At 39.4% G+C, this 22,558-nt stretch overlaps 3 protein-coding genes across 5 annotated transcripts; all 3 read left to right on the plus strand.

Moving 5' to 3' along the window:
* The first annotated feature begins 693 nt into the window (after positions 1 to 693).
* On the plus strand, positions 694 to 7,746 carry LOC109031637 (uncharacterized). Of its 2 annotated transcripts, none has more exons than XR_011900892.1 (2): positions 694 to 1,575; positions 4,577 to 4,682. XR_011900892.1 is itself a non-coding variant. In XM_019043267.2 (2 exons), the coding sequence occupies exons 1-2, from the start codon at positions 743 to 745 to the stop codon at positions 7,438 to 7,440; spliced, it is 873 nt and encodes a 290-aa protein (XP_018898812.2). In that variant the 5' UTR covers positions 694 to 742; the 3' UTR covers positions 7,441 to 7,746. The 2 variants fall into 2 exon arrangements, 1 of the variants encoding a protein (XP_018898812.2); XM_019043267.2 differs by lacking the exon at positions 4,577 to 4,682 and adding an exon at positions 7,401 to 7,746.
* Positions 7,747 to 11,760: 4,014 nt separating this feature from the next.
* Positions 11,761 to 19,916, plus strand: LOC109031598 (uncharacterized). Of its 2 annotated transcripts, XM_072306569.1 has the most exons (6): positions 11,761 to 12,019; positions 12,820 to 13,671; positions 14,612 to 14,711; positions 16,844 to 16,939; positions 17,871 to 18,035; positions 19,468 to 19,916. In XM_072306569.1, exons 2-6 carry the CDS (start codon positions 12,857 to 12,859, stop codon positions 19,528 to 19,530), a joined length of 1,239 nt encoding a protein of 412 aa, XP_072162670.1. In that variant the 5' UTR covers positions 11,761 to 12,019; positions 12,820 to 12,856; the 3' UTR covers positions 19,531 to 19,916. The 2 variants fall into 2 exon arrangements, with proteins under 2 accessions (XP_072162670.1, XP_072162669.1); XM_072306568.1 differs by lacking the exon at positions 19,468 to 19,916 and having other exon boundaries at positions 17,871 to 19,300.
* Positions 19,917 to 20,036: 120 nt separating this feature from the next.
* On the plus strand, positions 20,037 to 22,112 carry LOC109031653 (uncharacterized). The gene is made up of 2 exons (XM_019043297.2): positions 20,037 to 20,365; positions 21,525 to 22,112. Exons 1-2 carry the CDS (start codon positions 20,291 to 20,293, stop codon positions 22,023 to 22,025), a joined length of 576 nt encoding a protein of 191 aa, XP_018898842.2. The 5' UTR covers positions 20,037 to 20,290; the 3' UTR covers positions 22,026 to 22,112.
* Positions 22,113 to 22,558: the final 446 nt, after the last annotated feature.

Raw genomic sequence — 22,558 nt, forward strand, 5'->3', positions numbered from 1 at the left:
GCTTGAAGTGCACGAGAGTAATAGAAAAAATTTACATTAAAGCACCCAAAATAAACGATTGAGCCAAACACTATAATATCGAATAAAAATCGATCGGTTGGATCTTTCGGCCGGAAATGGAAATCCGAAAATTAGAAATAATTAATGTAGGTTGTGATTTTATTTTGTGTTTTGAGTACTTTCAAATTCTTGTTTTTCCGATTATCATTACTTATCAACGGAAAAATGTACCATTTTTCTCTTTTACAAGCAATAATCTTTTGGATCTCCGCCTCTCTAAAAAATGATCGAACTAAAATTATTTTTCCTGGCCGATTTTTTCACGTTCTGTATAGTGGATGAATAGCGTGTTTATTAAATGGTATCATTATAAATTGAAATGCTGATAAAAAAATCGAAACATTTTGTCAAAAGTTTTCAGGAACCTATTACTGAAAATTTTAACGGACAATTTCCTAAAACGGTATAGACTATTTTTCATTTAACAAGCCCACGAATATTTTTTTCTGCCAAAATTGGTTCCGCCCTCAAAGGGTTAAATTTGGCTGAAAACGGAATTGGAGGGCACAATATTTATTAACATCTGTAATTAGCGAGCACTTTGACTCAGAGCAAAACATATTCTGATTTATTGCAGGTCCCCAAGGATGAAAGAAATGTTACAAATTAAAACTTGAAAAGGAGCTTCCTGACTCATTCAAATATTCTAAGTCATTATTGATAAAAGCCTCACTCGCGAAGAATGAGCATGAAAAAAGGATTTCTCGGGCGCAAAGCAGCAGGCGTGGAAAATACATTTTTGGTGAGAGTAAACAAGATATTTCATGACTTAGCGGCTGGCTATTCCCGAGACAGGAGCCGGACGAAGCGCTGGGCCAGTGCTCTCCTTTGCGTGTTTTTACAGTTTTGCTCAGCTTTGCTCACAATCGGTATGATAGTAGGCGCCAACTCACTTTATGATTTTTTCCAGCGTTTGGGTAGTTTCGCCTGTTTCCTCACCGTTCAAGGCATGTGCCTTTTCTACGTTCTGCGAGGGAGGAAGCTCACAGCCATGTGCTACAAGATGGGTGAGAAGTGGATGCATTACCAAAGGAATGTCCGATCCCCCGCAGGTATCGAGGTTCTGACCCATTGCGAGAAAAAAATGCACCTCATTTTCTATTCTCTATCGATTAGTTCATTTTTTTGTTTCATTTCCTACGCACTCTATCCGATTTTTCGATATCACTTCTTGAATGGAAGAAAAGGTCAGATCGGTTACCCGATGAAAGTAACAGTTCCTTTCGAGTCTTCTACCAATGCTGGGTTCTGTGTGTACGTGATAATGTGCGCCTGTATTGCGTACTATTGCATTCTCCTGTCAACTTTTTCGACTATATTCCTGGGTATGTTCTGCACGTTGGAGGCAGCCTTCAAACTAAATGGCATATTCTACGCGCGATTTGATTTCAATAGGCCAAGGCGCGCAGGTCAACGTAAAACTAAAGTCAACTCAGAGCACTTGGAAGACATCAATCGACGATGGAATGTGGCAAGATTGGTTCTGAACATCAACGAACATCAAAAACTTTACAGGTAATACCGAAATTGACACCCACACCTTAATTATTTTGTAAAAACATGATCGCAGGGGGATGGGAGAGCGCATATCGACGGTGAAACTACCAAACCACGTATCTCGGTTTGCGACGTCGCAGACTTCCTGTCATACTTTATTTTTTAAATGAAAAACTACTTAACATCCAGTCTTGAAAATTTCTGTGATTTTTCCTCTTTGTGCGGAGAAAATTCCGTGAAAATTTCAAGGAATGATATTGATTTGGTCGACTTCAAAAAAATAAAATGCGAGCGTAGATTTTTAAAGACCGCAAACGAGATACGTGGTTTGGTAGTTTCACCGTCGATATGCCTCCCCCGTTTACAGGAAAAAAGGGGGAAGGAAAAGGGAAGAAAGTAGTAGTAGTAAGGAGGAAGGAAGGAACGGACGAAAGAAGGAGGAAGGACGCCCAGATTTAGTAATTTATTCGTAACAAATTGGCTCTAACTGCAGTTAAGCAGAATCTATAAAATTTCGAAAATTTTCTGAAAGGAGCCCAACGGACCCCCTGCCGCCCCTCCCTTTCGAAGTGTCTGGATTCGCCTATGAAACATGGTCATACTGCCGTCTTCAGCAAAAACGCCGTAGCTCCGTTCTAGATTTGTTCAGCTTTTTTTTTTTGACAAATGTTTCATTACCGCATTTACGACCATTTGGACGTAGTTCTACCAAAGAGACCTATGTGGAAGTGAGAAATATGGGGTGTGCTCGTTAGTTCTCTTGCGTAAGAGTAGATGAGAATAATAAAGCGCCAGTGACGTCAGCGGCAATGAAGGAGACCTCGCTCCGCCGGGAGATCGTCGTGCGACTCATCTAACTCATGAGCCCTGTCCACAAGGCTCTCTTGCCCTGCCCGCGGCTCATGACTCCCGCATTCAGTTGGCACATAGGTCTGTTTGATAGAATGCAATATCCCGCTTTTCCAATTCTTCAAAAGGAACCACGCCCACTTTTACATTGCTTCTTATGCAGCTTCCAAGAGCACACCCCATATTTCTCACCTCCACATAGGTCTGTTTGGTAGAAATACGTCCATTTATCCTTTTTCATTCTAAAATAATTGTGTCGTGCCAGTGAAAATTCGAATTTACAAAACGAAGTTTCTTAGTGATCAGGTTTTCTCGTAATAGAACAGTATGTGTGGAAGCAAAATGCAAAGTCTTGATTGGACTAATGGCGTTTTTCCTGAGGCCGGCAGCATAGCGTTCATTCTTTCATTCTCAAGAAGAATATTAGAAGGCTGACGAAGTTAAACTAACGTCCCTGGTACCGCAACTTTGGATCAGGAAGCCCCTGGTAAAAATTGGCAGTAGAATGTGTGCTCCAAAATACTATAGACCTAAAGCCGGCTGTAAGATTTCCAATAGCTTCTGTAGCCGGCTGTACAATTTCTTATAGCCTTTTATAGCCGATGGCAATTAAACAACAACCAGACGATAAAGTTTATGCTAAACGTTATGAAATACGGATACTAGGACTTAGTTAGTTTTTGGACTACCGCTCTCTTTTTGTGCCGTAGTATCTCGATTTAATTTGCGAGGAAAGCTCCGTACTTTTGAAGATGCATTCATAATATGTTGGAGCGCCTTCAATTTCTTATGATACTGTGCAATACCTCTGGTGTGAAATAGTTGCTTCAGACGCCGTGGCACGCTGCGGCGCGGCGGGCGGGCAGAGAGCGCGGAACGCGCATTGGCGCCTACAAACCTAACAGGGATACTTCACGCATTGCGCAATACGTGAAGTATCCCTGTTAGGTTTGTAGGCGCCAGTGCGTCGCCGCTCCGCTTTGTGTTAGGCTCTAATATTTAATCTCTTGGAGTCAGCGTTTTTCAACTCATGATTTTGAAATGTTTTCACACTCTGTATGGACTATTCTCATTTTAATTGATGAAAAAAAAAATATGTTTTAAAGGAAAATATAATGTGTGTTTTGTAAATATTAAGGTAGTTCCGTATCAAACTTAAGTACCTAATGATTTCCAAAGCTCACGAATTTCTACACAATTTCTTCTAGCCTTTTATAGCCAATGGCGATAAAGTGTAAAGCCCGGCGATAGGAACTATAGCCCGACTGTACACTTTTTTATAGCTTCGTATAGCTCGGCTATATGATTTGCTCCGCTTTCTACAGTCAGTTATGATTTTCAATAGCCTTCTTTAGTCGGCTATAGGAACTCCTATGGTATTTTGAAACGCAGCTCCTATCGCAAATTTTTACCAAGGGCAGCCTGGCCATGACTGAGAAAGGAATACATTGATTCGAGAAGTTCTCTTTCCATACATAAAAACGCAAGTTGTGAATGTTATGAAATAACTATACTATTAATCAAACATCATTTTATTACATATTGAACCACTGAAGTTTTATAATGAAAATAACTCAATAAAAATGCAGGGCATGAAAAAAGCAGCAATCGCGACTTCATAACGTCGTTTTTGTGCCGAAAAGCTCATTCAAATCTCGCTCGACCGAAAAGGTCTGAGATATTGATCTTGAATTAATACCCACATTCAGGAACATCTTTTCGCAAGCATTTTATTGATATGGATACCTCAGTCTTTGGACATAAAGTGTGAGTGAAAATAAATTCACTACCCTCAAGGAGTTCAATACTTGCCACTAAAACAAAGACGTTTCATAAACCATCTTTAATAAGGCGCTTATGACACCAAAAGCATTACACATATGTAGGAAGACAAAAATGCGATGTAAAAAAAGTATGCAGCTGTAAAATATAATATGTGTGTGCGATACTTGTTACTTGTTTATGCTATTTGTGGCGGTTATACGTTTACGGCCAATGACATGGTGCAAAGCTATTTCTCATAACAGTTCCACGCTCGCTGATCTATGAACAGTGAATCCTGTTCTGCAGTATGAAAAAAGGGCCAAAAGAACTACATATAATTTGAACAGAGCGATGTATACCTAATCAATGGTGAGCAATTTAAAACTGATGCTCGTACAAATTTCAGGGTGGCAGATGGTTTGAAATCATTAACAAGAGAAACGCTTTTAATAATGTACACTGGAGCTATAGTGGCAGTCGCTTTCAGTTCGTTTGTATTCGTCGTGGTGCGTAAACAGTTTTAATTATTTGTTTCGCTACAAGCCATCATCCTATTTACAAGTGTAGATAACTAAAATACACAAATCATACTCTATTATACAAAATCTTGAGAGCAGCGAATCATGTTAATCATATCACCACGCGGGTCGATTATTGAATCGTTATCGAGTCAGCTCGATCGATAAATCCATATCTTGGCAATGCTTTTTATCGATCAAGGTCATTCAATATCGATAAATCCCTATCTTGGCAATGCTTTTTATCGATCAAGGTCATTCGATATATATTCAACAATCGACCCGCTGGTTTTGCATCCCTCCCTCCCCCCCCCCCCCCCCCCCGGTGACTGCTTTCCCTCAATATTACTGAAATAGATGTAAAAGTATGTACCAGTTTACCATTTTTACTCAATCGAATCCAGTTGCCCCTTTTTCTTGCGTTGTTATTAATGAATCCCAGAATCCCAGAATCCCAAGAGTATTTCCTGAAAATTCTTGGCAAATATTTAAGGTATAGATAATATTCTTTAGATAAAATGTATAATAAAATGCAAGAGTTTTGAAATTCTATGAATGAGAGGGGGTTTCTTTTCTTTCATCATCAACGTGATGAACGGTTTTTCGAATTTCGTCGTATGATGTCCGAGAAATATGTATCCGAATTGCGCTGATTGAAAAAACGACGAGATCTATTTCACGGAAAAAATAAAATTGCTGATTTAAAAATTTTGTAGTACTTTGAAAGAAGTGTGCGACATGTTTCAATAAAGGTTTTACATTAAAGAAAATGCTAATTCAACCAGACCTTGGAACAAGGTGGAGAAATGGAGCTGGGTCCACACCATCTATCCACCTTGTTACATACAGTTCGGGCCACTTCTTTGGTTTTTTTTTCTCATTTGTTACTAATATATTAACTTAATTACATAATACTTGATTGAATGCTTCAGGCGCCCGACCGTCATGCCCAGACGACAACAGTTATCGTCATTCCTTCGCTCCACATATTCCTTTTTTACTACATGTCTTCAAGAGTTACTTTGGCTGTAAGTATAAAAGCAATAAAAGCAACATAATTCAGTAAAAATGAAGGATTAAATGCTTGAAAATTCCATGCAAAATTCCAAACAAATTGAGTTCGATAAGCTCAATAGCTCAAGCTCGAGCTCAGTCCGCGAACCGACCGATGTTTTTGCCCAGTCCGTAAATTGGGCAGCCACCTCGCGGTCCAACCGGTCTAAAGTCTTGATTGTGCGCCAGTCAGCCGATAGTTAAGCTTTGCTGCAATCCGTACGCTGACCAAATAATGTAACCGAAGAATGGAAAAATTATTTTATCGGGGAAAACGAGGCAACGCTGGAATGCTCTTGAAGTGTCGAAACCCAACATGGGCCTTTAAGGTCCCATTATTCGATGCCGCGATTATTTTAACGCGAGTTCGAATAATCGCACCACACACGGTGCACCCGGCGTCGGACGCATATTGGCGCCTGCAAGACTGCATGAATACTTCGCGCATCGCGCCAAATGCAGTGCAGTCGGTCAGTTGGCCCGACGCGCGTATTAGCGCCTACACGACTGTAGAAATACTTCATGCATTGCGCGCACTGCACGGTGCGCGCTTTATCGTTGTAATTTCTCCGTATCAGACCCACCACCCGCGGTGCAGTGGACACAATATCCGACCCGTGCACATACGACGGGAGTCTGCAATCCTCGAGGGATCGTGGGAATTTTCCTGCGTTCTGTAAACTGTTCCGTCATTAAGTACACCTCGTCGCACCTCATCTACTGGTCCTTCAGACGAATCAATCATCAAAATTTGCCAGTTTTGAAGAGTGGGGGACATTGATCGATTTCTGACGAACATTTCTCGAGATTTTTAACGGGATTTAAAACTATCAAAATGAAAACCAAAACAAATTAGCGCATGGATTGCATTTAAAATTAACGGCCCGTCGGCGTAATTTTTAGAGAACTTTACTCTTTATTGTGTGTGCAATTTTTTACATGTCCTCTAGTAAAAATTTACTCAGGTTCGATAATAGCTTTGAGAATTCAACTTTTGAAGTGTAGAACGGGTCTAAAGGCATCTATTTTCGTTGTCCAGTTATAGCGCTACATTATTATGTACAAAAAATTGCCTAGTAAATAAAAATATTAAAAAAAAATCAAACTTTTGAGTCAGTCCGTGGACTGGCTGGCCAGTTCACGATATGGACAAAATCGTTATCCAGCGCCCGGACTGGGTATACCGGTGGTAACTTGTGGACTGATTGTTGAAATTGATAGACAAAGCTTTAGACAAAGAGGACATACCTAGTTAGTATGGAGCGATCTTTTTGGTTAATTTGCGTGCGGTTCTTATAGACTAAGGGGGTAAATGATGGTCTGACTATAGGGTCTCTAGTGGGTTGCCGATAGTCAGTTCATTACCTATAACTCCTTTGTCCATTGCAACCGGCCGCTTCCACCAATAGCTTCCTACATATCCTTTTTGTCTTCTTTGTCTATAGCTATGTCTATCAATTTCAACAATAGCCCGCTGTCTTCAAAAAAGTTGCACAGTCTCCGGACTGGGTAGTTTCCCCAATGGGGTGTAACACAAACATACAGACGTGCTGTAGTTATAACATATTATGTAATTGTTTACGAAGAAAAAAAAAGTCATATTTATCAGACCCTGAGACTATCGAAAGTGAATAAGACTCTCCATTTTGTTTCTTACAGTGTGAATCAACTGCAGACATTCTTTATTCTGAGCACATGAAACTTGTTAGAAATGGGTCCGGTGTCGATTCGAAGGTGTTCATGTTCATTTTGATGCGATCTCAAAAGCCGGTGATTTTCGAAGCGGGGCGAATCCGTAAACTGACTCTGGAAAATTATGTTTCGGTAAATTTAATATTGGTTTATTTCAGAGTATTTCACCTATCGAAACACGATTGAATCCATGCTTTAATTAATACGTACAATACCGTCGTTTAAGAGGTTCGACCAATTTTGATTGATATTACAAATTTTGAAAGGAACACTGAGGAAGGTACATTATTTCCTCTCAAAAATACTCTCCTCATGCTCCACTTGTATGCTTTGGGATTTACATAAACTTTCAAAGAAAAATGATTGTGTGCGCAAACTTCTGCCTATAAAATGTTGATTTTTTTCGTAGGAAATTAGGAATTACTATCGTTTTTTTCCTTTTTAAAAAATGTCTCGTTTATTTTTGTTTCCAGTATCTTCAGAACGTATATTCTTTTATGACGCTGCTTTATTCGGTAAACCAAAAATCTTAATAATACTGCGTGAATGCATCGATCTATAGAAGAAATGGATTCCACGTGCAAAGCAAAGAATCCATCTATTTAAAGAAGGTGTTGAACTATTGTGTGATTTCCTGTTAGAAGATCCAGAACACTAAGATTAAATTAAGACTCCAAAATTTCAAACCTTTGGTATCTTTTAAAAGAAAGGGATTCTACTTGTGGAATCTCTCCGGAGGCTTTCCAGAAACATGAGATGCGAGGATTCCCTCTCGGTTAAGAAGTAAAAGCACGTATTTTTACCAGTGATAATGAAAAAATTACTTTTTAAGTGTGAAGGTGCGTCAATGACTCAACCAAAGATTGTGATACGCGTACGTCCGAAAGGAATTGTTGATCCTTCGGGGTATACTCTTTTCTCGCCAAATATATACACAAGTGTGTCGATCTCAATAAGTACAATTTTTACTATACAATAAATTTGAATTAAGATTATTATAAAATCAATATTTGTATTGAGAGAATAAAAAAATCAATAAATTCAATCGTATAAATTAACTCAAACCCGTACATGTTCGAAACATCAGAGCAAATCAGGAGAGAAGTAGGGATATTTGTTCTGAATTACACTGAAATATTGAAACATTTTGATGTATCAGGAAACCCAAAAGCATTGATAAAGTAAACGTTGCATTGTTTCATCTGTTATAAAAAAAGACAACATCTCCTTTATGAATCGATCATGGTCGTGCTGTATTCGAAAGAAAGTGTGTTGATAATCATAGGTGGGAGTATTCTTGATGTGTTGAACGCACGAGCTAATTGCAGTCTGCTACATTAGTTTTCCAAGGAAATGACCGTTTAATTGCCCGTATTTTGACTATTCGATAAACAAAAGGAAGAATACAGAACTCTGATAAGATCGATGCTATATCCTATTCCGATCTAGATTCCTATCCTCCATTTCAACAGGGCTCTAATTTTATTAGGGAGATTGCTTTCTTTGCTCTCTCTTCCATTCAGAATGGAGGTTTTTATATTGTGGATTTATCTAATTACGTATGCATAGTCTCTTTGATTTCAGTGGCCATGTTCCCTGCAGATGGAAAAATCTGCGAGAAGCGTGCGTGGATTTCGTTTTGTATAATTGGAGCATAAAGGGTCAAATTAAAGGGCACGGCACTTGAAACGGAAGTAATTGTATTTTCCTTGCTTTTTCGTTTTTCACAGATTACGCACTTTATCGTCATGATAAGTCTCCTGCATTCGCTTCGTGAAGTATACTAGGGTATAGTTTTGCGCTCAGTCAAAAAGTTTTCCTGGCGATCAGTCGATGCAACCGGAAATGTTGAATATTTCCGGTCACGGAAAAAATTAAATTGCTGATTTAACGATTCAATTGCTAAAAAAGTCACTGCAATATTTCAACGTAGATTTCACACAAAAAATGCTACTTTAACCACTCTTGTAAGCTAATTTAATCACGGAGGCCGTTTAGTAGCATTTTTTTGTTGTAAAATCTACATTGAAACATTGCAGCCACTTTTTTTTAGCAATTGAATTGTTAAATCAGCAAATAAATTATTTTCGTGTACTTTTTAAAAACAACGGTTCTTCGATCGGATTTTATTCGATTGGAAAATTTTTTTGCCTCATTTTAGGCTGAGACTTCTCTTCGAAATTTTTGCAACCTCCAGAACCTGCTGCGGCAGATCGCCCTAGCTCCGCTCATCCGACAGCGAGTTTTGAGATCCGGAAGAAAAGTTTCAGTTAATCAGTAAAAATGTGTCCATTTTGAAGTGGGGCATTAAATGACAGCAACCTCTCAGACTGTTGACGAAAAGGGTTTACTGCTTGCGGGTCGCACGACTAGACTTTACAGATGCATCCTCATCTTAACCATGCATTTAATCGTCTTAAGTTTCTTGAATGAGAAAGCAAAATTTGTGATGAATATATCTGCATCTCATAACAAAGGTTTTTAGGGAAGAGTATTTTTATAGAGCCAAACAGGAGAGGCTAAAATAAGTTGGAAGCCTTTTGAACAAGTTTTCCAAATCTAAATACGATGATTAAGTGTTCAACATTACAGTATGATATAGTAAAATATGCGTATCTTTACCTCGAGTTTCTGAAAAAAATTCTAGCTGTCTCTTGTCACCATAAATGTTCCGGAGAGACTAAAAATCGATAACCTCAATGGTATTTCACCACTGGTATTATAAATGGACGTATTTCTGTCAAACGGAACTAAACGCCAATTTGAGTTCCTTTTGAGGAATTTAGACTGCCGGATAGCGCGTTCTGTCTAACGGAACTAAGCGCCATGGAAAAGCATTGCTAGCATAGGACGGAATGAGCCCGACGCCCGGTTGCGCCGCCAATCCAAGCCCCCCTCTATCTTCCTAACCCCGTGGCGCTTAGTTCCGTTTGACAGAAATACGTCCAAATGAAATAACATCACTATGGGATAACATCCTCGAGGCACATAAAGAATTTTCCGCGAAAGCTGAATTGATGTTTGGTGTACAAAATTTCGCAAAATGAATTATTTCCATAAAAAGTATCCTCTGGCAATCTTCAGAATTATGCTTATGAGTACACCCATAAATTTTGTAAGTGCTTTGCAATCCCCAACCTTGACCGAGTGACGTAGGCACCGGGTGTAAAGAAAGAGAGTCGGCAACTTACTTATCAACAGTGAAACTTCCAAACCACATACCTCGGTTTGCGACGTTGCAGACTTCCATGTCATTATTTATTTTTCATTTGCAGAACTAAAGTTCTCCACAGATATAGTATTCTTAAAAACTTCCGTGGATTTCCTTCCTTGCATGTGCGAAGCAAATTTTGAATAAACTCAAAGGAATCATGCCGCTTTTTTCTTCTTTGAAAAATTAAAATAGTGTAGAATTTTTTTAAGCACCGTAAATGAGATGCGTGGTCTGTACGTTTCACAGTCGTTGTACACGAAGAAAAAAAAGCCATAGATATTCGAAAGTTACCACGATAGTAATATTGTGCGGGATTCCGCGGTTGTAGAAGCGTGGATTTTGGTAAGATATTGATGAGATTAATATAGCATATAACTAACCATGCTCATATTAGTTTTTTGTGCCCAAAGTATCATTACGGTGAACACGATAACATCACCGTTTTCATCATTACGATAATCAAAATCCACGGTTCGTACGTCCAGTCGTAACACCCCCCCCCCCCCCCTTCGTGAAATGCTTTCGATGAGGGGCGGGGCCCCTCTAATGAATTTACTTGGTTGATTACTGTTCCTTTTTCCGTAGTTTTTAGTATGCCAGCGTTTAGAAACATATATTGGGGGCGAGGACCCATGGGTTGGACCCATTGGTATGGAGCGGCTATCTAAGATCGTAACTTTTCAGGGAGGGCCACTAGCTTTTGCAAAGGGGAACTAACAGCTCTTGTCGGGACGCCCTTAGTTACGCCCATGGGGGTGGGGCTTTACAGTTTTTAATTTTTCTACAATATAAAGTGATCATTGGTTGATTCAATGTTTCAATTGTTAATTAAAGTGTATGCACCTAACGGGCACACATTTTCGCACCAACCTTCTACAGCCTTCTCTAGCTTTTTTGCTGCGAAATGCATGCAACTTCCTTTCCTCTTAAAGGAACTATATCTATATCTGCATTGATAAGGAAGCATCATTCAAAAACTCGGCTTCTTATGCTTATTACATCAAATTCAGACTATGGAAAAGGTAAGCTGTCGCATGATCATACTATACATGCAGTTCTAGGCTGCAGTGCAGTTTGCGCAAAGAATGTGGAGTTCGTGATCTAGAACTGAAACGTCGCCAATTGAAAAAGTTTTACAAGTACGCCTCTCTGTGCAAATACACTCCGTCATTTTGCAAATAAGTGACGACGTTCTTGTCATGAATGCAACCTCAAGGAAAATACAAGGTGAAGGCGTTTTTTGCAAGGCTAGAGGTCACTGTCAACGGGCAACATTTCCTCATAGTTGCCCACATGTCACTACGTCCTGATATTCCCTATATTCCAGTCAAGGCAAGGAGGCATCATCTCCACGATTCAAAGTGCTCTACAGGTAAAAAATATAGTTTTGTTGGATCTGGGAAAATTTAAGTCCGATCTGGTGAGTACCAGTATTGCATGTAGAACTTGATCTTTCAATAGGTTATGCTGTCTCTGTCTCCAAAAATCACAAAATCACAAATCAGACTTATTGCAAACCTGAATGTGAAGGTAAAAGAACTATCTATAGTGGCACACGCCCCAGGAACTTTGACCTCTGAAGAGTCGTACTTGTTCGATTTTAATGAAATTGATATAGAATTGAAACTAAGAGTGAGCCTGTTCTTCAGATATACCTAAAATAGAAGTTTGATTATCGTTTGATCGATAGTAATGAGGAATGATGACATGGCATTAGGTATGCGATAATAGGAATTTTATGAAAATTCCCAAAGACCATACTTCATTGCCCTTCTCCTTTCTGTAGAAGATATTGTGGAAGCTCAATTACACTAAAAATAAGCTCCTTTTGAATATCAAGAAGACGTTGAATTAAGCACGGCTTTGAAGATACAGTTTACTTGATTCAAAAGAGGCCGGATTGAATCAACTGCCAGTGACGCTTTAAGTTGTTTCTATCCGATACCTTCTTAAACGAATTAAATCGTCTCATTGTAGCCGTGTTTCATGAAACGACGTCTACTTGATCCGAAGAAAACTTTTTCGGTGTACAGCTTCGAGGATATCTATTTTTAAAATTTCAAACATGCGAGGGAAATTCACATCATTAAATTTTTTTCCAGTTTTTAGAATCTATTAATTTGCACTTTTTGAAGACAAGATGTATCACAATCGAGAGGTTCTATTTTCCAGGTAGAGGAAAGCTACCCGCTTGGTGAATCACGAGACAATGCTAGGGAGCCTCCCTGTCAGAAGAAAGGATGTTGAGAATACATTTCTGATCAAACGATGTAGACAGTTCCGAGTTCTCACCGGAGTTTTTAGAGACGTGAAACGACCTATCCTTCGCAGACTTGGTATAGCCGTTTGTGTTTTCTTCCACACGAATGCCGCTCTCCTCCTGATGGCAATGATCGTGGGTACCAGCTCCCTCACGGACTTCTTTTCGCGCATAGGGAACATCGCCAGTTTTATTACCGTCATGACCATCACCTTTTTCTACACTCGTCGCGAAGAGAGAATAACGCTCGTGTGTCACGAAATGGCAGAGCAGTGGCTCAAGTATAAGAAAAAAGTCCGGTATCCAAGCGGAATCAAAACTATCAAAATGTGCGAGAGGATGATGAAATTCATGTTCTGGGTCTTGGTAATTGGTTCATTCAGCGTCTTCAACTTCTACACGACGTATCCAATCATCGTCTACTATTTTTTCCCCCTCAAAAGTCAAAAATACATTGCTTTTCCACTAAGAATTTATTTTCCTTTTGAGTCAGCTCCGTACCTTCGAGCATATGTTTACTTTATAATGTGCGCTTGCATAGGGTACTACTGTATATTGTTAGCAATTATATCGAGCATGTACCTTTGCCTATTTTGCAAATTGGAGGCTTCATTTATATTGAACGGTGCATTTTATGAGCGGTTTCGCGCACAGGAGTTGAATCCGCGACCGGGAGGAAATGTTGTCCGCAAAGACGAAATCATTCGAAAATGGAATGTAGCGCGCATTGTACTTAGCATCAGTGAACATCAATCATTGTACAGGTACTTAGCATATAAAAAATTGTTTTATGTGAATTGCATGTGCAGCAGAGCAGCAGCAGCTATTGGACGTATTTCTATCAAACGGAACTATGTTCATTGTAACGTGAGCCCTGTAATGCATATATTCTTATGGGCCTCAGGGCCCATGCTTTAATGCACATAGTTCCGTTTGATAGAAATACGTCCTATTAATGCTCGAGCATTTAACATGAAATATTCGGAGCTCAAAAACATGGGCTCAGCTATGAATTTTTTTGAAGAGGGAATTTTATTGAGTTTGGAGCACAGAGGAGAGGAGGAGCACCTTGTGTGGGAAAATCTATAGGCACACGAGGGCATCTCACCTGAGGAAGTGAAAGCAGCCCTCCCAGAAAAACATTGAGAAGCGAAACGTCTCAGGAGCAATTGGACGTATTTCTATCAAACGGAATTATGTGCATTAAGGCATGAGCCCTGAGACCCATAAGGATACATGCATACCGAGGCTCACGTCATGATGCACATAGCTCCGTTTGACAGAGATGCGTCCAATGACGAACTATTCTTACGAAAAAAAAATATAATTATTACGAGAAATAATTTTTAAAGCTGATAGAAATGGTGCTGTGCAAATATTTCGCAACATCAAATACTTTTTTGAAGGTGGGCCAAGTTTTTTAAAAGTTTAAAGAGGAGCGGCAGCTAGGGTAATAAAAAACCCACGATTTTCGAATTTTGCTATACAGTTAGCAGGAGAAGGAGGAATACTTGAACCGTAAAGTAAACGTTTTAAATCACATTTTGATAAGTAATAAGATAATATAACAAAGAAGTCATGATAAATTAAATAGTCTCAAGTTCGAAAAATTCCTGAAAATGTCTCTTGGCAGAAAATTGAAACCAGTAGAACATTTGCCCACTTTTATTTCTTTAAATAAGTATTTTAAATTTTCTTTTTTAGAATGGCGGAGGACTTGAAAGAATTTATACGCGAGTCCATATTGGTCATGTATATTGGAGCCATGATAGCTGTTACCTTCACTTCTTACATATTTATAAACGTAAGTTTATAGACACCGCAGTTGCTCAGTCACATATAAGCCTCTATGAACTCTTAAATGCTCAAGACTTTTTTATACGTAAAAATCCAAGTCAAGTCAAAGCGACTCTTTCTCACTCCCCTCCTACATATCTGTCATGTGTAACTCCCCCAGAAGAGATAGTCAGCTTGGGATTTCTAGGGATAGTCGTCAAAAAAATTCAATAACTCTCGGCAAAATACTAATTTTTAGACGTATGCCCTTCACGGCTCTTGAAAACCCCTAATTATGTTTTTACTTTTTCCCCCTTTTTTCCAAAATGATCATTGATTTGGACACATCATAGCAAAATCTGAGCAAACATAACCTTCACATTCCTCAAATATTCGTGCTTGATGGATGTTCATGTTGCATCTGCAAAACTGAAGGCGCGATAACACGTGAGACTTGAACTCGAAATGCTCCGCTCTATGCTTTCAATGAGGTATCGTTCAGATTCGGGAAAAGAGTTCAAAATCAAGGCCCGATCTCGTCTCTAAAATATTTTGCTGTGTTTCTCGCGTAGCTCATGAAGCATCATCACAATAAAAAGACAAACAGAACCAATTCAACACGGAAAAACAGCAATAGAAAGGACCTGTGGTAAGACGGCGTGAAAATACAACTATTCGTGCTTGATTGATGTCGTCGTTGCATCTGCAAAATTGAAGGCGCGATGGCGTGAGGCGTGAACTCGCAACGCTCTGCCTCATGCTGCTGATGAGGTGCCGTCGCTCAGATTTGGTAGAAAAGTTAAGAAACGAGACCTGATTGCGTCTCTCCTATCTCCGGCTGTAGTGACTCTAGATTTTTTCCTATTTTATTAAGTTCATGTCTGATTATTCTTTTTTTACGATGTATTTGAGGACCTGTATCTAAAGCTCGTTTTTGCCGACATCATACATCCCACGGGTCACATATTTTCAGCAAGCCTCGGATCAATTTGACCTGGCTTGGGTATTTAAGGGTTAAGTGAGTCCTGGTAAATGTAATTGTTCCTTACACGTATCAAATCATTTCCGAGGTCTTAATGGAGATGTTGCATATGTGAGGAATTTGCGATTTGACTGTTGAATCTTGTGTAAAAAGTCACGAGAAACACGATGGTGCCACTGGTTTTCTCTGAAATCATCTCCCAAGCTCAAAAAAAAGCACTCAAGTTGAGGCCAAAATGGAGGGGATATCCCACCCTACCCTGAGAGTCCACCTCTACATTAAAACAAACTTTCCATGCAAAGATAGGGAGTAAATACATTGACAGGGCTGCCACTGTATTTGGGGACTCCAAAACTGAAAACACGGCAACCCTGCTAATGTATTTGCTCCCTATCTTTGCATGAAGAGTTTGTCTTGATGTAGAGGTGGACTCTCAGGGTAGGGTGGGATATCCCCTCCATTTTGGCCTCACTTTGAGAGCTTCTTTTGAGCTTGGGAGATGATTTCAGAGAAAACCATAGTGGCACCATCGTGTTTCTCGCGAACTTTTACATAAGAAACAGCAGTCAAATCGCAAATCCCCCACACATGCAACATCTCCATTGGAGCATGTTATATGAGTCAACAAAGGAACCTAATTGGATATGAGGGAAATGTAATTTCAGAGTGCAGATCAAGTACGATACCTACAGGATATTGTAAATTTCACCTTGATATCTCAACTCAGCACGAGGATGGCGAAGAATAGATAGATATTATTTCAATAAACTTCGAAGTCCCCTTGAAAGACCCAGTTTTAATTCCAACTTTTTAAAAAGCTATGAATTAATCTCATGATAACTTACTTTTAAATATAATGTTGAAATCTTGATTTCCGCGGTGTACGTCCGCAATTATGTATCTTGTTTGCGGTGTTTGAGAATCTCCGCTTCTATCGATTTTTTTAAAGGAGAACGAATTAACGTCATTTCTTGACGTTTTCGCAGAATTTTCTTTGCACCGAGAAGAAAAATCACGGCAGTTTTTAAAAATTGCCGATGCGTAGTTTTTCATTCAGAAGATAAAGAATGAAAAGAAGTCGCAACATCGCAAACCGAAATACGTGGCTCCGGACTTTTTCACACCAGTAAGAAATCGTAGTTGACACTATGACACAACCTCTTTTACCCATTTTTTAGGACCCGGAGCGTTATGCGTATGGCGTGACGTTAATGATTATTCCAGTCGTCCACATATTCGCATTTTTTTTCATGGCTTCCAGAGTCACTGTTGCCGTAAGTTTTCTGCATTTCAATTTCTTACGCTTTTTAATTTTACACGGAAAATATCATGTATGATCCGCATCTGGTGGCTAGTTAAAAGGGCCTGTGCCCCCATGATCATTGTGATAATTACGATGATCCCTGCAGAGGAGATCGTCTTTACTCCAACGGTTATGAAATTAGTCAATAGTTCTAGCATATGTTGAAAGTTCTGATACCTAAACCGGTATAGTGTGGCAACTATCGCATGGTGTATGTACCTGTATGAGAAGTCTTCATGCAAAAACGCCCGACTGAATGATGCGAGAGTTGGTGTAAGCTTTTTACCTCCTGCGTAGAAAGTTCTAATCGTCGCGATTCCCCTGCTTTATCACTGAAAAATGATGCAAATGCAAAAAGAGCTGTACTTAGTTTAAACCTTTAAACTGCGAATTTACACCATATCCAATTCTACGGATTGCTCTTGTTTGGACTTTTAAATCATTTTAAAGGGGGAAAATACGATTATCTTTTCTTTGTTTCAAGAAAATTTACTACGCACCTATTCTTTGACGTATAGTATTTTGAATTGCAATATGAATCGAGGTTTTCATGCTACACCACAAAAATTACCCTTTCGACGAAGGGGATAGGTGTATTAAAAACAGATTTTATCGATACAAAGGTTTTTTTTTTTTTTTTTTTTTTTTGAAGGAATTTTATTTAAATAGAACGTAACCACTACAAGTATTCCCTTGTATCTATCTACACGGTTTAATACTAAAACTAAACGAATTGCATTTTTACAAGGTAACGTTAGATGATACGATGATTATTTTCAGAAATTTCTATTTTTTTTTTTTTAGATAATCGTCGTATTATCTAACGTTACCCCGTAAATTTAATGCTGATCGTTACAAAGGTGTACTTAATTGCTTTTCATTTTGTTGTAAATTACTTTCAGTGCGAGGAAACCGCAAATATTCTCTACCAAGAACATTTGGACCTTCTGAAAGAGGGATCTGAAATTCGATTCAATGTCCTCCTATTCTTGCTGATGCGATCCCAGAAACCTGTAGTCTTTGAGGCTGGTAGGCTTCGCGAGTTGACGCTGTTTAATTTTGTTTCGGTATGTTTAAATAGTATAAAATTATTAATTTCTATGCATTTCAAAAGCGTAATTTTGATGTTTGTATTGCGTTTACTGGATGGTTTGTTGGTATAGTTAATTTTTTTTTATCGATGAGGAATCTAGTAAGATGTTTGTATCAGGTTTTAAATGTTTATTTCCTTTGGCGTTCTGGTCGTAGCGCTATGGCTCAATGAGCAAGAGACCCCGGGATTGATTTCTATAGCAAGGCGACCCGACTTTGATGGTCTCATACAACTTTTGTTGGCAGAACAGAGGGAAAAATCTAATAAGCATGCCACCTATGATCATTAATTTACTTTCCACTGCTGTCTGCGAAAATGATTTTGGCTTTCTCTATCATGCACAGAGTTCTCGGAAAATATAATATTCCTATAGAGAGCTCGATATTCGGAAAAGTTCCGACTTTTCCGAGGAAAACCGAAGCGATTCAGACTAACGGACGTCATTTTTGGAATCAGCACCCCTAGAGTTAGTTACCATACTTATGGCAAAACTAAAAACAAGACAATTGTTAATCAGTGTATAATGAATGCAATGGACGATCTCACGAAGTCGATCACCCTCTTAAGTGTTGTGCTACTTCTTTAAATGTTAGAACAAGCATTTCAAACACATTCTGCCTCCATAAGCTTTTAAAGGAGTCTTGTTAAAGAAGTTTAAAAAAAACTCACATGTTACAACTTATAAGAATCCTTGCCATTTGTTCCGCACAAGACTCCCATATAACTATATTTTGTTATGGAAAAATAATCTTGTCTTATCGATAAAGAGGTCTTGTAATGGTAACAAGACTCTAGTTCTCTTGCCAATTCAAGCGCCTGTGGATGGCTTGGATCCTTATAAATCAAATATAACCAGGACCTTCGTATTCTTGGACATGGTATTCTTATCAGTGTTCATGGTGAAAAAAAAGGTCCGAAGACGATTTTCAGGCTTGTTGTGTGTTGTAATTCAGAGACGTATTATCAGCTATCGATATTTTCTTGTTTGAAGCTATGGTAAAGAATCGATTATTTAGGCAATCGTTGCGAACACTCTGATAATTGATCCTTTTCCGTAGATCGCAATCGATTCATCGCAAGGCATGACACGCCGCACTGTGGATCGAGTCAATAGGAGAGGTCGGGCATAATTTGGAAACCTTGAAAGCTTATAACTCTGTTCATACAAAACTTTGAGGTTCTAGAAGTGTTTTCATTGATTTTCTCGGGAAATTTACTTTTAAAGTATCCTCAAAAATTAAAATGTGACGAAATAAACATAAAAATTTGCAGTTTTAGTCGAAAATTCTGTATGTCCGACCTCTCAAATTGACTCGATCCACTGTGCGCCGATGGGTAATCCGCCCTTGGTTGATTATTTGTGTCCTAAAATCATCCGTACTGATTGAAAATTCGGCTTTTTCCAGTTCATGCAGAATCTGTATTCGTTCGTGATGCTCATGCACTCTTTGAAGGAGGCGACGCTGTGATGGGGTGGAAAACAGGTCCGTGTTAACTTTTGGTTGCTCTCCGGTTCACGGCATGGCAAAGCGCTCACCAATGGGGCTCAGCTGAATGATTGTGACAATTTCGATTTATTTCAATGGTTAAATGAACATTTTTACTTAGTAAAAAAATCTTTTTAAAAATAGATCCTCCTGGCCCCACGCAAATTAATTCCATTTTGTGAGTGATGAAAGGTAAAAATCCCCTTAGCAGGCCTCTAGCGAAACCTCGCGATTTCTGCGAATCTAGAAATGTCAATGGCAGGAAAATAACTGTATAGTACAGTGGCGTGGCATGAATTGCGATATATCGATTGTTATGACATTTAAATCTATGGTAAAGAATCGATTATTAAGGTGTTCGCTGCGAACACTCTATATATCGATCCTTTTCTATAGGTTTAAATGGCATAACAATCGATATATCGCCGAGCACGCCACGTCACTGGTATAGTACCACGTTTTACGTGGTAAAAAATATCCGTGGAGGGTTTTGTGCAGACACACAGGCACGAGAAGGCTTGCGTGTCGTTAAAATCCTCTTTGGATCATCGCATTTTCCCCATTTTTTTTAACCTTTTTTGACGGCTGGAAAGTGGAAAATAACCTCAGAGCGTAAGCATTCCTTGAAAATTGTCTCCTCTTGTTCGATTTGTCAGTGTGGAAAAGCCGCATTGCGTCAACGAATTCAGGAGAATGTGAGAATGCGTGTGAATCATATAAATTGTCGTTTCATTGCTACGCAATGAGCAGTCGTTGCAGAAGCTCAACAATGATCTCCGCCTCACTGAAAATTTTGTGTTTTGCCGCAGTTATCCAGGTAAAATTAACTATTTTTTTTAAAATTTGAAATCAACAAGTTTTTAATCGCGAGAAGGAAAGGTTGCTGCGTTCTTCCTTCACACGTCATTTAACGGTCACCGAAACGAAGCCGATAACGAAAGTCGTGTAGCCTATGCATTTGAGTATGTCCGTGATCATGCATATTTAATAAAGGGTTTCTTTAGGCACTTCCCAATTCCTCATTTGTAAAATTTTATCGCTTTCTAATAATAATAACTATTTTGAATAGTGTTGTCGTTCCATCGTATCGTTCTGCGAGGGAAGAGAAACATTTACATCGGAAGGGAGTCATCAATGCAAATTTACCTATGTAAGGAAATACGCGATCCAACTACTGTAAGTAATAGTATGGTGGAGTAGCAGACGCAGTAACATATTAGATTTCTCTTTTGAATCTGATATTCTAATCTATAGTTTTCTCAGTTTTGTTTTCCACGTGACGTAGTGTGGACTCGAATCAGCACTATTTTAACGTATCGTTTCTCACTCATCTTCTATACATTTTCTGGTTGAATTTATATGGTGAAACTCCCAAACCATGCATCTCGCTTTGCGACGTTGCAGACTTCTCATCATACTTTAATTTTTTTAGGAACTAATCTGAGTCAATTCATAAAAACTTCCGGGATTTTTCCTCCGCACGAAGCAAATTCTAAGAAAACTGTCATTGATTAATAGATAAATTGACAGATGGGGTAAATATTGATAAGTATGGAGCTCTCAGCCTCCTTCCTCAAACATAGGCAGACCCAGACACCTCAACCGGAGAGGGCGACAGGGGGAGTCCGCAGTCCAGGGGCCTCCCTCAGAGTATCTTTGAATTTCTGAAGCATCCAACAAGCAGTTGCTGCGTCAATTTCGGCATGAGAAAGTACCAAATGTAAGCGTCTTCTCTTCTTCTTTCCTCCGTGCCTTTCCTTCTTTCTTCCTTCTCTAATTTTTCCTCCTTTATTTCGGACAAACCAAGGGTGGGGGACGTGGGCTCCATACGCCCCCCCCCCCCCCCCTTGGATCCACTTATGCTTTCAAAAATAGCGAGGCCCTCAGCACCATTGCTGACAGAAGGCTGTGGATGGGCGTATTGTGCGTATAAAAGAGTCCACGGCATCGTCAACTCAGAGTTGATTTGGTTTCAGGGGTACTGTGGCGCACCTGCCCTCAATGACGAAGTCTTCGCGCCTGACTTGAGCGACATGGAAACATGTGGAAAGATGGACCTGGGCGATGAGAATCTGGACTGGAATGTGGATGATAATGGAAATGTGGCGGCGGTTGCGGAGAAGGAGATGAACCCGAGGATTGAGAGCAATAAGGCTTTGGAGAAGACTACGAAGAATGAGGAAATGGCTGAGCTGAAGGAGGTGATGAAAGCTGGGACCAAACAGAATGTGGAGGAATCTGAGGTGAAGTCGGTGGAAAACAATGCAGCGGAACGGACAGATGAAGAAGTAGCTCTGAAAACTCGCGACCTCAAGGCAACGATCGAGGCGGCAAGGGAACAGTCCAAACATTTCTCCGAGGACGTGGAGGTCTTCAAGAAACACGCTGGACTCGGGGTTCAGGACATGAACTTCGACATCTCAGCTGACCTGTCCAAACTCCAGCACGACATCGACACCGTCACCGAGGGACATTGAGATTCCTTTCAAATGCTACCAATAACTTTTTCAGAACAATATTTTTTGTGTAAATAAAGTCGAGGCCAGACTCGGAGGTAAACTGCATGTTGAAATCCAATTAAACACTTTTATCGCCTTTCAGTTGACATCCTCTCTAATCCACGTCAGATGGTTATGAACTCAAAATTAATTGCGCTGTTAGAAATGTTGGAGTGAGACTGGCCCTTTTAGTTGCAGTTACTTAGTTCCTTCTTTTTTTTTTTGTTAGAAATTTTGCCATCGAGCTTATCAGTCTTTACAGAATTCCAGAATTTTTAGTTACCTAAAATTAAACAAAAAATTGGCGTCCACTCATTTTAACGTGTTTATCTCTAAGAAGATTTCGCGTCAAAACAACTCCGAAATCCTCTTGCTGCACATTTGTTCCTTCCATAGAGTCAGTTTCACCAATCACATCGCTTATACCAACTTTCTACAACGCAATGGCCATTACCTTTGAATTATTTTCCAGCGCAACTTTTCATAGTTTTCATTATTCTGAGCACATATGT

This window comes from Bemisia tabaci, chromosome 1, assembly GCF_918797505.1.
Source record: "Bemisia tabaci chromosome 1, PGI_BMITA_v3".
NCBI classification, from domain to species: Eukaryota; Metazoa; Arthropoda; class Insecta; order Hemiptera; family Aleyrodidae; genus Bemisia; species Bemisia tabaci.